The 17,255-nt window shown below is 45.1% G+C and overlaps 1 protein-coding gene across 3 annotated transcripts in view; it reads right to left on the bottom strand.

Moving 5' to 3' along the window:
* LOC139057516 (splicing factor 3B subunit 2-like) overlaps positions 1 to 17,255 on the bottom strand; it is a 60,878-nt gene that overhangs the window by 25,150 nt on the left and 18,473 nt on the right. For all 3 annotated transcript variants that reach the window (XM_070535890.1, XM_070535889.1, XM_070535891.1), the window contains 4 exons: positions 16,132 to 16,235; positions 5,556 to 5,701; positions 2,788 to 2,980; positions 1,631 to 1,711 (listed from right to left, as the gene is read on the bottom strand). In XM_070535890.1, coding sequence (XP_070391991.1) covers positions 1,631 to 1,711; positions 2,788 to 2,980; positions 5,556 to 5,701; positions 16,132 to 16,235 — 524 coding nt within the window. The remainder of the gene's footprint in view (positions 1 to 1,630; positions 1,712 to 2,787; positions 2,981 to 5,555; positions 5,702 to 16,131; positions 16,236 to 17,255) is intronic.

Here is a 17,255-nt window from a genome sequence, read left to right as displayed (position 1 = left end):
CACTTCTAAATGAGCACAATGGCAGTCGGGACGTCTGGAAGAATAACAAAACAAAATGAAAAGAAACATCATATTTCAGAGTGTCCTTATTATCTGTGAATTCGAAAGCGCCGTCGAACACCAACTGCTGCCAAGAGACCACGTTCCAATACGTCTCCTTCTGCAGCTACGGAATACTGAGTTCGCTTTATCACATCTTCAGTGGCTTTCTTGATGACCGACACTGGAATTCTACAGCAGACATCCGTTACCCTTGCCTTGAGCTAATCTGACGTCCGTCCCGATCATGTAAACACGATCTTTCACATAACTCCAAAGAAAGAAAACGAGTGGAGAGAGGTCAGCTGACGCAGTTGGCTAATTTACAAGCCCTGCCTTCCAACGTATTGCGCATGAAAAGTTGCATCCAGCCAGTTTCGTGCTCGGCTGCTGCTGTGTGCTGGTTTGCCATCTTGCTGATACCACAAAAGTGGAAGACATGACAGCGGGACTTTGCCGAGAAACTCATCCACCACTCCTACAAGGAGTTTGTCCACATAACGCTGTCCAGTCAGTGTGTAATCGAAGAAGATGGGACCGATTATAGCACCGGCGTAAATACCACACTACACATTGAACAACCAATGGTACTCGTGCCGATTGCGCTTTACCCAGTGTGCATTGTAGTCACTCTAATAGTGTGCATTATGCAAATTTATCTAGGCATTTCTGTGAAAATTTGCTTCATCTGCGCATATGATGTTGCTCAAAAAGTCCAGTGACTCATCAAATTTTGCGAGAGCCCGATTCGAGAAATCTAGATGATTCTACAGGTCTCTGTCTTCCCATCATTGGTGCTGGTTAAGGTGGTACGAGTGAAAGGCCGAGTCATTTAGAATCCTCCAAACTGATGAAACGGTACCTGGGCGGCCGCGTCCTGTACGCTAGCATGAGAGTTATGCTAGAACATCCGTGCATAGACTAGGACTGAAAGATGGAATCCTACGCCGCTGTTTCTTGAAGCTGCCGGTTTGTCTCAGGTTTTCATAATTTCTGATGATACTCAACGCATTTGGTCTACCGCCACACTTCCATGACTGATATATATTTGCGGCCTTCCTCTTGTCATTTGCAGCTCCCAAAGAAGGGATCATTTTTTTCGCTAGAGAAAGACATGACTGGGACGAAACAAAACGCACCTTTAAACATTAGCACTGACAATAAGGCTTGCTCAATATCTTTTCTTTTTTTCAACATTTACCACACCATTTCTTGCATTCGCGTGTGCAACAGACTCCGTGTCGAGCTGGCGAAAGACGGGTGTCAAGGCAGAGCTACAGAACTGCTGCTTTCCGGAATTAAGAAACTACAGGCAGGAAAAGAGAACTGCAGAGGGGCAGAAAGAAGCCACGAAGTGGTTAGGGAGAACCGACGATTTTGCGGGGAAAAAAATGAAAAGTCAAACATGTCATGTCAGTAATCCTCCTTTTAGTCTTCTAGCTTTATGATGGGTTGTTTGAACAGGTCTACATTCTGAATTAACAAGGCTGGATGTCCATTGGTACCTCTTGAAATAAAATGCACTGAGGTCTGTTGAACTGTGACGCTGTACTTTTTATGAGCTGGCAAATGTAGCCTCTTGGGCACTGACCTGTTTCAGCTCGGCGATGGTCATTCTGCTCAGCTTCTTCAGCTTACGCTTTGACAGCTTCGGCTTGTCTTCTATTTTCAACTGTCTCAAAGAGAGAAAAGCTTTGTTACAGCATGTGGCAAGACATCAATGGTGATCAGAGATGCAAAGTTGCACTGCATGGCTTTGAAGAGTTGCAGAGAAACATGCCATTCATCCCTGCATTCCCTCCCTCCCCCTAAATAGACCATGCACTGATGCACATAAACCAACAACTATTTTGCTTATAGGAAAAATAATTCCACAATTCTGTGCCCGACAGTCAACAAATCTGCAAATGTGACTCACGCCACATTAGTGTTTTCCACTTTAATGAGTTGCTTACAGCTAAAGGAGCTATTGCCTCTTGCATAATGATAACACATTGTAGGGGCTGCAAGCACTTCAATTTTGTGTCTGGATTGCTACATTCTTTAACCCAAGTGATATATTATAAGCACACAAGAAAGGATGACCACAAATTTGTAAGTCATTTCTTTCATATTTGCCCTCCCCTGCTAGCTTTTCTGTTTCACTTATCAGCTAGCGAAATCACAATCTAGCTAGGGCATACACTGCTTTTGAAGCATTCAAACATCAATGGCAAAGTATCATTCCCTCGTTATGGGAAGATTTGATGACACTGTTCATCATACAAAACCAAGCTATAATCATTTTTAGTTAGCTTAAGTGGCCCTTCACTACTGTGAGCCTTGTACATCCAGCTAGCATGCTGTGTAATGTTTGTTCTTGGTAACAATATTAAAAGCGGCTTAAAGGATGAGATGAATGCACTCAGAGCTTTGAGGTTTAATTTAGGATTACTTGTGGCTTACCATGCTGCAAACTTTATTTGGCTTTTTTTTATGTGTGAGCTCTCACAAACATAGTGCAGCAAAATATACAACCGTGTCCAGTTATACTGAACAGGTTACACCAACTAAGCTATTGGAATGCAAGGAAAATAATGCATGGTTGGTTTGCAGTGGAGCCCTCCAAGGCAAGAAGCTTGCAGCTCAAATGAAGCAGGAACATATAAGCTGAGAAAAAGATGACAAATGACCAGTGCCAGACTGCACCAAGAGGTCCTAAAAAGGCCACTAACAACATCTAGGGTAACAGACAACTCAGCCACTTACGTCATCGTCATCCTTCTCATCCAAGTCAGCTGGCTTTTTGCGCTCCAAAAGCCTCTGTGCAATGGCTGCTGGATCAGTCACAGGCCCAGTTTCAGTCTTGGGCTTCTCCGGCTCTTGAAGCTTGAACTTCTCAAAGATGAGCAGAAACTGGTAGTAGTATGGGTCCTTAGTATCTATTGTCTCCTGAACATACCTGAAAAAGGGAAGCCGGGGCAGGTTAAATAAACAGCGACATCACACATGCTACACTTAACAAGCACCCTTTACAGTAAACCCCCATTCAGTGATGTGAACGAGACAGCAAAAACAATTCGTTTAAGTGACTTCTTTTTAAAAGCCAGAAAAGTAGAGCTGAAACAGCACAACTCTGTGGAAGTCTAATATGGGCGTCACATGATGCATTTTTAATCACAATCTAGCCAGATCGGGATTGAATTTCTCGGTTGCGATTGCCTCCTTTGTCCAAGCTGTGAGGTGGAGCCAATAGGGTCTTGGTTGAGGTGACTGGTTTCGCCAGGCACGCAGAACACGGCACAGAGTAACATTTGTTTGTTCTGTTGTGCACTACTTTCACGGCGATGCTGTCCAATAATGCGAGCGTACAGCTTGGAGGAAAAGGGTGCGTCCATAAAGGAGGTCGCCTGCTTGCTTGGCACAAATAAGTCCCCCGATTAAAACTAAAGATAGCAACATTATTTTATTTTGCTGCCAGTACCAGCGAGTGAGGGCAGGTGAGGATGTCCAGGGCTTATCCGTGTCCGCCTACAGGTGGAGCAGAATTGAGCGTTTCTGGTCAAGACATGAGTGCGCTGCCGGCTGCGTCCTTGTTTTCTTAGTTTTTTCTTATGACTTGTGCCTGTGCCACGACGGTTGCTCCTGATTGCAGTGCGCAGCCCCGTGACTGCAGTGATAGTGGATTTGGCGATCGCGATGATCGGCATGCTGTGCAACACGATCGCCACGATCAAAAAGAACAAACTGGACTGGACGGCGAGCGCTGAGGGAAGGTGCATGTGGCGAGAAGGAAAGGCCAGGAGAGGAGGACTGTCACAACCTTTAGTTTAGTCAAAGGGCTTAGGCGCTAAAGGCGCTGAGCGCCGCCGTGAGTGAGCACCCGCTAGCCACTGATAACACGCGGGCACAGCATGGAAAAAAGGGCATGCAGGTTGTTCATGCAGCTGGAATATGGAGAGGGTCGCTTGCTCGCGCAGCATGGAATGCTTCACTCAGCGCAAAAGGCACCGAGTGCCGCTGTAAGTGTGCACACACATCATGACAGTTCGCTTTAAGCGGTGCAGCTCATCAGTATGCTTTGAGTAATCCAACTTAATGCGTGGTCAGGACAGGAAGAAATTTCGAATAAAGTGATAAATTGAGTAAAGCAGCTTTGTTATAATGAGCGCTTACTGTATTTCCTACTCCACATCAAGATGGCTCCACTATGTCCCACAGTCCTCGTCGCACACCTAGCACCATCTATAGGAACTGCTGCCATCTATAGACCATCCGGGTAACCACTGCTCACTGGTGCCGCTTCTTGAATTTCTTGAAATCCGGTGGCACCAAAATGATTCAATGCTTCATATACCATATCTACTTGTTAAGGCCCACACTTAAAATTTTTTTTACCGGGTGCAGGCCTTCTTTCAAAAGGCAGGCTTACGTCTAGGCACTGAAGCCTCAAACTGTGCTCAGACTACGTACTATGTAAACGAACACAACCACTGGTGACCGACTACAAACACATTTACAGTCGCCGACCAAATTATTTGAACACAGACAATCGTATGAAAATGTCCGAATATCGCACAGTCTGAAAACAATAAATTGCAAAGGTAAAACTAGTGTCATGGACTAGTGCAACAGCTCAGCTAAAGATTATTTCACAGACTTTTCCTCAGTGTTGTGCTGCCTTAAAATAAGCTTTACTTGATATTTCGTGATGGCAGAGGCTGCGGGTGCGTTTCTTATTAACCCATCACACAGCATGACATGTGTCACGGGTCATCATGAGGATGCAGATACCACGCACACGGCCTTCACTTCGTGACACTGTCAGTTTAGGCTGTGCTGCACAAAATTAGTTTGGGCCTTTATTGACGTTTCGCCCACAAACGAACTTAGGCTGTTTTGCTCAGCGAGTAAGCGCACACATAAACTTGGTAGGCATTCATGGTACTTGACGACTGATCGCTCCCGGATCTAAACTCTGCTTCGCGCATGTAGCCGTCAGTCCAGCCAGTGCACGTGATCTTACGCCTGACCACCTATGCGGTCTATTGGTACAGACATCTTAAGGAAGAAGAGGGCAAATTTCTCACTTTTGGCTTGCCGCCTGCCATACCTACTGGCGAGGCCTAACCAATGCCGCTTCAACAGAGTTGGCGACGAACACTGTGGTTTGGTGCCAAGTGCGGTATATAGAGATGATGGTACTAATGCCATTGTTGGCAGGGTGAAATTAGGGTATTCTAGCAATGGCTCACAAAAATTAATCAGCACTCCAAAATGGGGGCAAAGGGCCTTAAACAAGGGCAGGTTTTACACAAGGAAATACGGCACTTATTGCTTATCTTTTCTGGTTTAATTTTGAAAAGGATCAAAGCCGACGCCCACGAAGTTGGTAACTGGGTTTTACAAGGATAGTGGCCACAGATTAACTACAATACTTGTCACTGGGGTGAAACGTTAAACGGTGAGCTAACAAAATGCTGTCACTGACAGTACATAAACAAGCAATCAGATTATGCAGAAAACACCAGACTCACTCCACATCCACATCCTCTTTGTCTGTCTTGTCGCCTTCCTTCCCACCCGCTTTCTTGGCAGCGTCATCCTGCTTTTGTTGCTGTTGCTGCTGCTGCTTTCGCTGAGCACGCTTCTTCTTCTTTTTCTTCTTCTTCTTGTTCTTGGACTGGGTAAACAGGATCAATCCCGGCAAGGTTGGCACTTCACGTGACAATACCACCGCACAGTCAACGGCCCTTTGCAACACAGCTATACACACCATTTCAAGCATAGCAGGCCACGCTACGCAGGCTAGAGAGATCTCTCTCTATATTCGCGACTCAACATATACTGCATCCTATATGAGTGAAAAAGATGAAAATATGTAATGTCAAGCCTTACACTTTTATGGTGCAAAAGATGGCGTGTTTATTACATGGAAACTGTCACAGGTGTTACTATCAAATTACTGGAGTAACACATTTTTTCACCCAGCAGCCCCAGCGCACGACTTTCATTTGAAATCAAAATATAAGGTCTGTTCAATTCGCCTGCACTACTTGAACCCGTTCACGAGGTGCTGCCATTCATTTCAGCGGTGCAGCAATGGCGCCCTCTGAACCATTCCATTTGCTTCTAGAGGTGCAGAGAAGGTGCAGGGCTGGTTCACAATTTTTCTGCGCCCTCTGTAATGTTGGTGCCGAGCTGGTGCAGACGTACAGATGCGAAGTGGAAGTGCAACAGACGGCGCTGCACGCGGCCACAAATGCCTCTGAAACTCTACTTAAGTGTCTGCTGTGCCTACACAAGAGTGAAGTATATTTACACCTCAGAAGCAAATCATATCTGCGGTTCGGGACATCCCAAACTTGCGCAGTCGGCGCACGTCAGTTGGACAACACATAACGCCTGTACCACGTCTGCACTTTGGCATTTGTTTTCAAGTGTTGCGTTGTGCCTCCGCTGCTGTAATCAAGCAGCACAATTCCTGAGCTTCTCATACAGCGTCGTGAACTGGTTCACCATGGTACAGCAAATTTAATGCACCTACAGTGCACATAGATGCACAAATAATATGTAACTTGATGTAACTTGATGCCCTTAACTTGTAGTTGCAATACATGGAGCAGCTACAGTGAAACTTTGTTACTATGAACACCACATTAAGAAACTTTTCAGATTAACAAACTTTTCAGAAATCCCCTGCCGACTCCTTATAGTTTCAATGTAAAAATATTTCAGTATTGCAAACTTCAGAATACCAAGCTTTTCAGAATAACGATTGTTATTCAGTTTCCCCGTGATGTTAACAACGTGTCAGTACTACAAACTAATATTCCAAAATCTGGGGATTCTTAGATTTCCGTGTATCCTTCATGGCAGCCGAAACAGTAGGCTAGCAAACAACAAGGCACAGAGAGCAGACGTTGCGGCGCATGGTTAAGAAAACCCGAGATGGCACCAGAGAAGAAAAAAAAAAAAAAGAATGCGGGCGAGTGGAGGCAACCACGCATCAAGTTTTGTAAGCGCATGCTCTGTCCAGAAAAGTGTCACTTGAGACGCGTCTCTTCCTTGTTTCACCCTTCTTTCTGTGCATGCCTCTTCCTTTCGCACTTCTTTCTGTGGCCATACTAGCCATGCACGTGGTGAAATGTAACCTCCGGCTCGGGGAATGCCACACGGTCGCACTTCGCACTTTAGGGATAGTGTCATTTACACGCGCTTGCGCTTTGGAAAAGTTCAAGTGTCCACCTCGAGCGAGACAGTTCCGTTGCCCACGGCAACAAATGTGAAAAACAAGAAAGCAAGGAACATTGTGCTTTGGAGGCGAGATAAAGTTACCTTTTTGTCGGTAGTTTTCTCGGCATCAGTGTCTGTTTTGCCCGTGTCACTCTCATTATACGGTGTTTCGGTGGTGCAATCTATGGTGGGCAGAATCTATGGCAAATAGCAACAGCGCATGCCAAGGGCCAGCAGCGACGTTTTCGTGGATAGCCCATATGGTGACAACTTACTAACTGATTGGTTAATGGGTGGAATAGTTAATTTTGGGGCTTTCGTTATAACGATATTTCGGAATAACCGCGGTCCAATTTAAATTTACCGTGGTCCCCTGAAGTTCGTTACATCGAGATTTCACTGTATTCTTTAGAAAACATTGCAGATAAAAAACAACCGCATTGCATAATGTGCGGAGTGACACTTCTATGACAGCACTACTTGTGTAGCTCCCCAAGTATCACCTGCTAAGCATGAAACAACAAAGGTCAGCAAATGAGCAAAACACTAAGAGCCCAGCAACAAGGTACGGCCGAGATTTCTCGGCAATATTCCCACCTCCCCTGCACATGCATGACAGTGGCTTGAATGTCATTACATGATCTCTTCAGCCACGATGCCTCCAGAGATGCACTTGAAACTTTTCATTTTTACTACAGGCCACAGTTGCAACCACAACAACTCGAGGAGAGGTGTCATATCATTCCATGTGGAACGAACAGCCCCACAATTTCAAATTTGAGTGAGCGAAACAGGCCCACACACATTCCTCTGCTCCAGCTCTATAAACAGTATTCTTTAATGTACTACAGTGGAATCTCGATGATACGAATCTCACGGGGTCACGAAAAATATTCGTATCAGCCGAAATTCGTATCATCGAAACAATTAAAACTAGCTAAATCAAAGAGTCAGAGGTGGACTCACTCAGACACAAGTACGTAGAAAGGATTTATTTCTCGTAGAAAATTCTCTAATGTCCTCTGCCTCTTTTTCTTTGTCAGGTCAATTAGCAGACATTGTTCAAATCCATAAAAACGCGTGCACGTGTCGTCGCTGATTTCGTTCGCGCACGCCTCAGAACTTAGCGCGCATGCAGCGTTTCAGCCGCCGGTGGTGGGTCCTTCGCCGTCGCCCACGTCTAACACAATGAACGCGGCCCGAAGCACAGCAGCCACTCCGGCCAATGGCACGCGGAAAATGAAGAAAAGCATAAAAGCAACACAAGTGCCACCGCTTCGAACTCTTCGCGCCCAGTCGCGGCCTCCGCGCTGTCCGGCGCCGCGTCCGCGCCTCCGCACCAAAAGAGAGAGGGAGAAATCGCGTAACTGCGCGCTGTTCTCTTTCCCTGCCATCGGTGGGACTCATTCTCGCGGTCGCGTCCATCCGTGCGCTGGAATCGTGCCAACTGTGGTCTCTCCTCCGCGCAGCGGCGCAACCTCCTCCCCTCCTTAGCAACCGGCACGCCGGTCAGGGGCGCAGCTGCGCATAGCAACCATGACGTCACACAGTAGCGGTAGAACGGGCGCGCGCGCGTCGGCGGTGGCACCGCCGCTCCTTCGCCAGCCGTTTCGTTGCAGTCGAGTGAGAGGCCCGTGTTTGGGCGCCATGCGGTTCGGGGAAGCGCCAGCGGACGCCGGATTCCCCCAACTCCAAACGCCAGAAGAACAAGGAGCGAATGCACATGCCACGAATGAACATGTCACCAGATGCGAAAGCAAGGCAGGCAGAAAAGAAACGCCAACAGCGACTGATTAGATCGCCGGGTACCAAAGGCAGGGAAGCAGAACGAAAGCGGCAGCAGCGACAGGCGATATCGCCGAACACCAAAGCGAATGAATTGGAGCGCAGACGGCAGCAGCGTCTGGCTTTCGCCAAGCACACTTTCAAATTTCCAATGTCTTCAGTAATTTTCGTATCAACCGACGCGGGTTGAAAACTGATTCGTAACAACCATTCTCTAACACGTTGCAAAGTAATGGGGCTCGGCCAGGACCACAGAAAAATTCGTATCATCCAGAAATTCGTATCAGCCGTGATCGTATCATCGAGATTCCACTGTATAATGTGCCATATTCCAGAGCAGCAAACTAGGAGTCTGCAAATGTCCTGATTTTCGAATAGAGCGCTTCTTTGAATTTGACTCATTGATTCGTGAATTTGATGTTCAATTTCTTTACCCCGCTCTGTGCTACTCAATGTAGATATGCAAGATATGTCCGAATGATAACTTGGTATTACATTTTAATTTATTGTTGGGGCTTAAGGGGGGACACGGCTCTTTGCAGCGAAAAAATTGCGAAAAAATCGATTTTTTGAAAAATAAATTTTCGAATTCTACAGCTAATATTGCTTTAATTCACCAAGTTTCGAATCTCAGGGAAGAGTATTTCGTCCACAATATCAATTTATAAAATCACTGTGAGCTGAATTCCGCGCAGAAACAGCCCTTTTATCGCGGCGCGTAGCTCTTTTTCTACGCGCGCGATCGCAGCCATCTTGGTCTCGTTGGAAAGAGGAGCCTTCCTTCTTTAATTTCCCGCGAAAAGTGACTCCGTCGGTACGCCAGTGACGTTGAAATCCGGGGAGTAAAAAAGCCCGAACGCGCGATCCAATTCGTTGACTAGCGCACGTGACCAAACACGCGTGCTGTGGTTGGCTGCGCGAGGTTCCCATCGTCTGCTCCACTCCGCAGGCGACGCGACTGCGCGTCTCGTAGGTTTGATGGCACCATGCCCAACGATGTCCGATCCACCGGGAAAGTTCGCCACGAGGCACAATTTCGGCAAAAAGAAGAAGCGATCAGCTTATAACTTTCAAAAGCGCTCCATTCCTTCTGAAAGCATCGAGAGTAGCTCGCCGCCAACCGCAAATGATGCCGAAACCGCGGACGATGCCGAAGTAGGCCTAGCCAGCTCACAAATGAGTGAAATCGTTACGGACAGCTGCCGCGTTCGGCGTGACACTGCAATGTTGCAGCGTGCGGATTTGTTGCAGAGGGAGATGAATGCTCCAAAAAACTTCGAGTTCTTGCGTCAACGTCAGCAACAAAGCGGGTGCTGGATTTGCTCACTCGCGCCGACGGCGTTGCAGCCGCGCCAGTCGACGCCGAGGCAGGCTTCGCTATCCTCAGTAGGACTCCGTGAACGCACTGATGTCTTTCGTCAAGTGCAAGGTGCGCGGCGGCAGCGTCGCAGGAGGCAAAAGCGAACGGTAATCTGGCCTCGCCGTAAAGATCGTTATCACGTGCGCGTGTTGCGGCGATATCGCGTCGGCATGGAGCTCGACCCGCGTGAACGACAACCTTGCCGCGCGCGCGATGCAAGCCACCGGGAATCGGCGAACGGCGCTAAACGATGTTTTTGCCGCATTTGGGTGGCCGTGGTCAGAGCGACTACATTCCTGGTGGCTTTTAGCCACTTTCACTGCAAAATAATGCAAAATTATTTTGGTACTTTTGATTATAAGTGAATGTAATCCTTTTTTTCTCGTTTTCTCAAAACACCGACTTTTCACTTGTACACAATGTAGGGTCAGATTTTGGAATTTATGCTTTATAAATTTTCAATTATGCTTTAGATCAGACAGTAGGGTAGCCACAATTCGAACAGTAAAGATTGAATTGCTATAAAATTACTAATATTTGATATATCAATAGTATTCCTACCATTATGTTCCTTATGTTTTCTAGTACCCAGGCATGTGCCAATACGAATTTCGTAGCGCATTTATTCCCCTATTGTTTCTGCAAATTATTAACAATGAATTTCATTTATCTTCAGAACTAAATGGCCTATTGGAAAAATTACATATTTGAAATCAGCACAAAAGTCTTAACAAGAATGGAAAGCTTCATGAATATTGATGGAAAACATCATGAACATTATTTAAATTAGTGTCCCCCCTTAAAGAAGCGAAAGTTTTTCTTGCCTGGTTAGACCCCTGTATCATCCTTGATCAATTTAGTATTCAAGCATTTGCCGTAATCACCATGAACATGTCCTGAAATGTTTTTTCTCGTTTTCTCAAAACGACATTTTTTATGGTAGTGTAGTTTTGGAGTGACAATATCTCTGGTTCTACTCATCTTATTGCAATAATTCTTTTTTCGTCAGAAAGGTGGACAAATTGGGAGTGCAGTAGGCTTAAAATGTGCACAAATATCATTACAGAAATTTTGACAAAGTAATAATTTCTCCAGGGTTTCACTAATGCCTTCTGCTTACAAAAGTTTGACATGCTGTAACTTCGGCATAAATCAGTTTAGAACATTCATTCTTGTAGCACTGCAAGCTCTGATCATTCAACATCATTTTGATGTGCCAGTCTCCTTCATTAACAGCCAGCATTGTAGAGAGAACTTGCCTCCAAATTAGTCCATACAAAAAAACATGAATTGCTTATATTTTGAAAAGTACTTGTTGCATGGGAAAACCAATTGAATATTTGAAATCAGCATGTCAAAATACATAAGTGATGGAAGTTTTATCAAATTGTGGCCACAAATAAAAAATGAAAATTTAAGTGGGGTGTCCCCCCTTAACATTCCAAAGCAGCATACAACGCTACGTGAGATGTCGTAATGGAAGGTTCTAGGTTAATTCTGACCACCTGGGTTCCTTTGGGGTACACTCAAAGCCCCTTGCACGACCATTTTTGCAATTCACACCCAACGGAATGCACCTGTCGTCACTAGGAATAAAACCCGTAACCTTGTGTTCTGCAAAGCCACCATAGCAGCTGTATTATATTTTGCATATTGTAGAAAGCAGAATAGTGAAGACCAGAGTGCACATTACTGTGTAAAACGTGCAAATTGCGTATCGCATTACTGCACGCAATTAAAACATGGCATTACTGTGTAAATTGCATAACACGGCAATTCATATATAGTACAATTACTATCAGAATTTATGGCAGTAGAGTAGACATTAATTAATTAAACTGTGATTTTTTTTTTTTTAATGTCGATGCCAACTGAAGGTCCCGGCCAGCGCCCATGCATTTCTATGGGTCCAAACTTTCATTATGTTGATCCAAAATTGGCCTTCACCGGATAATTAGAACATGACTTGACAAGCCGGCATGCATGCACCTGACCTCCATGGCAACTCTGACTGGCACTGCATGTCTTGGCACAGCTTTGGGGAACAATAAGTGCATTGAAAACACGTCATCTACCGTTGAAAACTCATATTTTTCGCCAGATTGAGGCAGATTTTCCAGCAATGATGGTAGCTCACAATGTCTGATCACAGTATTTATCAGATTCTAATGCGCACCTCCCCCAACCCCTCAATAAAATTGGGCAAAAAACACCTTTGCAAAACTAAACTCATGTCTTTCACCAATAGGCCACGAATTCTAACCACCTACTCCCTTGATAACAACCCTGTGGAACTCGCAACTACTTACAAGTACCTTGGCATCAATCTTCAATCAAACTTATCATGGAATAATCATATTAACCTTACCCTTGCCTCTTCAAATCGTACTCTCGGACTTATTAAACATAACTTAAAAGAAGCCCCAATGCATGTTAAAAAACTAGCATACACAACATTAATCCGTCCTAAACTAGAATACGCGTCTGCCATCTGGGATCCCGAACAAACGTATATCATAAGTAACATCGAAGCCTTGCAGAACCGTGCTGCGCGATTTATATTTTCAGATTATTCACGTTACACCAGCGTCACCGCGTTAAAGAATAAAGCTGACTTGGACAACTTAGCACTTCGCCGTAAAATTTCTCGCCTAACACTTTTCCATAAGCTTTATCACCATCCATCACTTCACGATGATTTCTTTCAGTCACCAACAGTTATTTTTCCACGCCGTGACCATCCATACAAAGTCAAACGCATTAACTGCCAGTCATCCCATTATGCATCTTCGTTCTTACCACGCACAATAACTGAATGGAACGCCTTGCCATCAGTCATTGCCACGGAACCAGACTTGACTAAGTTTCAACATTTAATTCGCTCACGACTTGTCGACTAATCGTATTATTATTCTTTTTGGGGACTTTTACAGTGTTTTTCGATATTTGTTGGTGTTTTTAGTGCAGTTGCCTTATGTTCTCCTAATATGTACTAATGTTTTCTCTGTAATAATTGTGACCTAATTATCTTGTATGTTAACTATGTTTCACTGTATTATTACTTCTGTTAACCTCTCTTGTTTTTAGTATGTACAAACTACAACTAGTGCTTGTGATTGAACCCCCCCCCCCCCCCATGTAATACCCTCGTAATGAGGGCCTTTGGGGGTATTTTGAATAAATAAATAAATAAATGTTTATATGCTTTGCCGCATTACTCAGCTGTATTACGGCGACGCTAACTTTAAGGGGGGACGCGGGTCTTGAAATCTCGAAAAATGGTCAAAAATGGCAATTTTCAAAAATTGCGTTTTTGAAGTCTTTAATGTCCCAACTATGCCTCTACAAATTATTATGGCTCAATTCCTACTCGAAGTATTAAAAAAACGGTAATTTATAAACGTCGGTGAGCCGAAATTGAACGCCAAGCGCGAAGGTTTGCCTCATTTTCAAGCTGCCGTAGCTCCGCGCGACGCGAACCGATCGGCGCCATCTTGGTCTCGTTTGAAAGCTGGTTTCCTGCTCTCCATTCTGGCGCCCCTCGGCACGCTGCAGACCCTCGTGCAGCGGAGCGATCGGCAACCCAGGCACCCGTTCTCAAGCGCGAAATCGTCGCGAGACAGCCGCTGATTGGGTGAAACGGGCGCCTCCCCGAGGCGCAGCCCTCTGATTGGCCGTGCCGCCTGCCGCGGCCCCGCGGGCGCGTTGTTCGACTCCTTCGCGTCGTCTGCTTTCGCCGGCGCGCACGTCATTTTTCGCATTCATCTTTGTTTCCTAGTATTTTTCGTTCTGCCTTTTTCTTTATCGTTCTTGTAGATATTTTGGCTATTGAGTCGCTTCTTTTAACCAAGAATTTCTTGCTTTTGCGTGCCTGGTGTCGTTGTTCCGCGTGTCACGATGGCGCGAGACGCGCGCTTGAAAGCAAGCACCCGAAAAGCAGTCAGCAAAAAGAGGCGCGCATGGAATAAGAGCGCTACATCGTCGAGAACTACAGCTTCGGTGATGCCGCAAGCTGCTGTGCCCTTGGTGGAGGCGGCTGGACTGAGCTCGCCAACAACAGCTTCGCCGGTGGACGCGGCTGGACAGTGCTGATCGGTGTCAACTTCGGTGTTACTGCAAGTCTCTGCAGTGCCGGTGGATGCGCCTGGACTAAGCCCGTCGAAAATGCTAACTTTTGAGACGCTGCAAGTCGCTTCGGATTCAGTGTCGTCGAAAGCGGCCGAGCCGGCTGAGCTAAGCCTAACGCCGACTTCGGCGTTTCCGCACGCCGCTTCGGTGCCGACGGACGCGGCTGAACCGAGCTCGCGTGCTCAACGCGTCGACACGGTATTTTGCGCGGAGTGCGCGGGGCGTGAAAAGTACGCAGACAACATTAAAACTTCATTGGCGAAGAAGTCCGCGACTTCCCGCAAGTTCGAGCTAATGAACGTCGGCGCAGCTAGTGAAGACGACTTTCTGAGCTTTTTTTTTTTTTTTGTCAAGTGCCAATGCAATACAGAGGTTTTCACAATCTTTACATGAACAGATTTCTGTGAGTTTGGTGTTATTGTGTTCAGTAATGACTGGGCTGCATGCTAAAGCATTAAATTTTTCCATGTGATAGGTAAACAAAAGTGGCAGAGTAAGCAAAACTTTGAATGCAATTTTCTCAGCTTTGCTTTTTCGATCAAATGCCTTTGCCTTACAGAACTTTTCATAGTGTTTGCATCAATTGATTTTATTGAATTAGGTATCATTTTTTTCAGTAAAACCTCAGCTACATCCTAAAGCTTTCCATTTTTCATTAAACCCAATAGGCTAGCAATTAGGTCAGATGTAAGCTAATTACTCCTGCATTGTTTTTTTCTTCCTACTTTGTTATTCATTCACGACCTCTATGATCACTTTTTAAAAATTTCTTTAGCTTTAGGATGTGCAGTGGGCCCTTGGAAATGAAAGCTATTCTTTGAAACTAGTTTTTTTAATTAAGAAATTATCATAATGGCCCGTAAGAAAAGACCTATGTGGGATCAATTATTTTGCAATATCTTCATTTCTAGATGAGATATATAAAATATGAATATATATTTGGGATCAGCATTCAAAGATATATCTGCATGCCAATTTTCAGGAAGATATGTTAAGAAATAAAAAAAAAAGTTTTCAAGACCCTCATCCCCCCTTAAAATCATGCAGCGAAGCTGACTTTAGAAAACAGACCACCACTGCGCAACACATACTAGACCCTAGCCGATTTTTCTTGCTAAAAGATGTTTACTTTGCTTAGGAGCTTTAATGTTACCTCTACGTTAGTTTTCTTGGAGACATAGAAAGCAGGCTTGTGTTAGAATCAGTCAAATACTGCCAAACGAATCAGCTGTGTTTCTGATGTTTTTTTCTTCATCCTGTTTAATTCGACTTGCCGGATTATTAGATCACATTAGTCACGCCAACCAGGGTCGAATGAATGGAAATCAACTGTATTAATGTGATACTAGATTTCAAAACCAGCCAATAGGCAACCAAGCAACAGAGCTTCTACGGGTCCTGTCCCACAACACAGCTGTATTGTGCATTGTTATGCTCAGAGTTGAACTGAACATAATTTCATCATGCACATTGCTATTCAAGAGTTTCAGCACCATGCTGCACAGTGATAACACCTATCTGAAGCTGTTTGAAACCTTATGTCTGCAACCCTTACCCAGACAGTGAGAGAAATGCCCGGCTGCGAGAGTGTACAAGCAACCAACCTCCGAAGGCACCTTGGTTCCTTCTTGTTCTTCGTCGTCTTCATCATCCCCTTCGTCCATAGCCACAAGTCTAGGCTTGCTGGGTGGATGTGGTTTCTTGGGTGCTGAAAGAAGCAGTCACTCTTTCTGAGCCATCTATGTGCAAATGCTCAAGTACACACTCTGCAAACATGAAAGGAGACACTTCATCCGTGCTAAAATTACAATTACTGCAAATGCCCAAGTCAGAACCTCTGTCACTGCTATTTGTTATGTTGCCCTCCTGTTTAAGAATCCTGCTCATGGAACTTTTCCTCATTACAAGCACATGCAAGAAAAATTAATGGCTTTAAACACAAACTCATAGTTCTGTTTCATAATGACCGTACGTCATTGACCGGAATACATAATGACTGCACGAGACACCTAAGAAGTTCTGTACCAGTGATCAGCACCAATATGAGCAAGCCCACATAGTATAGAAATTCAGTTTTCTTGTTTTAATGGTCGGCGCAAAACAGACTCACCTAGCTAATACAGTCGATATGATCGCGTTACATACTATTTCCCAGAGCCAACATTCGTGATTGAAAACACAAAAAGATTACCCAATAAAGTTACGCTTATTTTTTACCGGTTCATACGTTCCCGGAAAACATTATTTTTTTGGCCTCAGAACTCAGTACATCACCAAACTGCAACGGTAAGATATGTTTTTTGGCTGCTAGATCTCACGCAAACAAGAAAAACTCCAGGCGCATGCAATTGCAAACAGCAGCCACTGCATCAGCTTCCCCGTAATACTCGCCTACCCATCTCGTGTGAAAATGCCACCGCACACTCAGTTCTGTATTCCAGTACTAGCAAATCAACTCCCGGGTCGTTGCATGCGCCATGCACAGTTATGGCCACTGACCCTCTTGCAATAAGCATCTTCAACTATCTGTTTTACAGTGTGTGGGGCGTGGTGCCTTTGGTAGCATAGTGCATGCATTTAGTAGGCGATAATCCAAATGTGCTGCCGTTTCTTGCTGCAGGCGGCGCAACGTGAGCGTCCATTTCGCTTCGGTGGCATCCGGCGTCACCCAGCAGCTCCAATTTCGTTTCGGTTTTCTGTGGCTGTACTCAAACACTATGCAATAGGA

Source organism: Dermacentor albipictus, chromosome 3 (assembly GCF_038994185.2).
Source record: "Dermacentor albipictus isolate Rhodes 1998 colony chromosome 3, USDA_Dalb.pri_finalv2, whole genome shotgun sequence".
In the NCBI taxonomy this organism is placed as follows: Eukaryota; Metazoa; Arthropoda; class Arachnida; order Ixodida; family Ixodidae; genus Dermacentor; species Dermacentor albipictus.
Note: the sequence above shows the minus strand (reverse complement) of the source record. Positions and strands in the feature narration are given on the sequence as shown.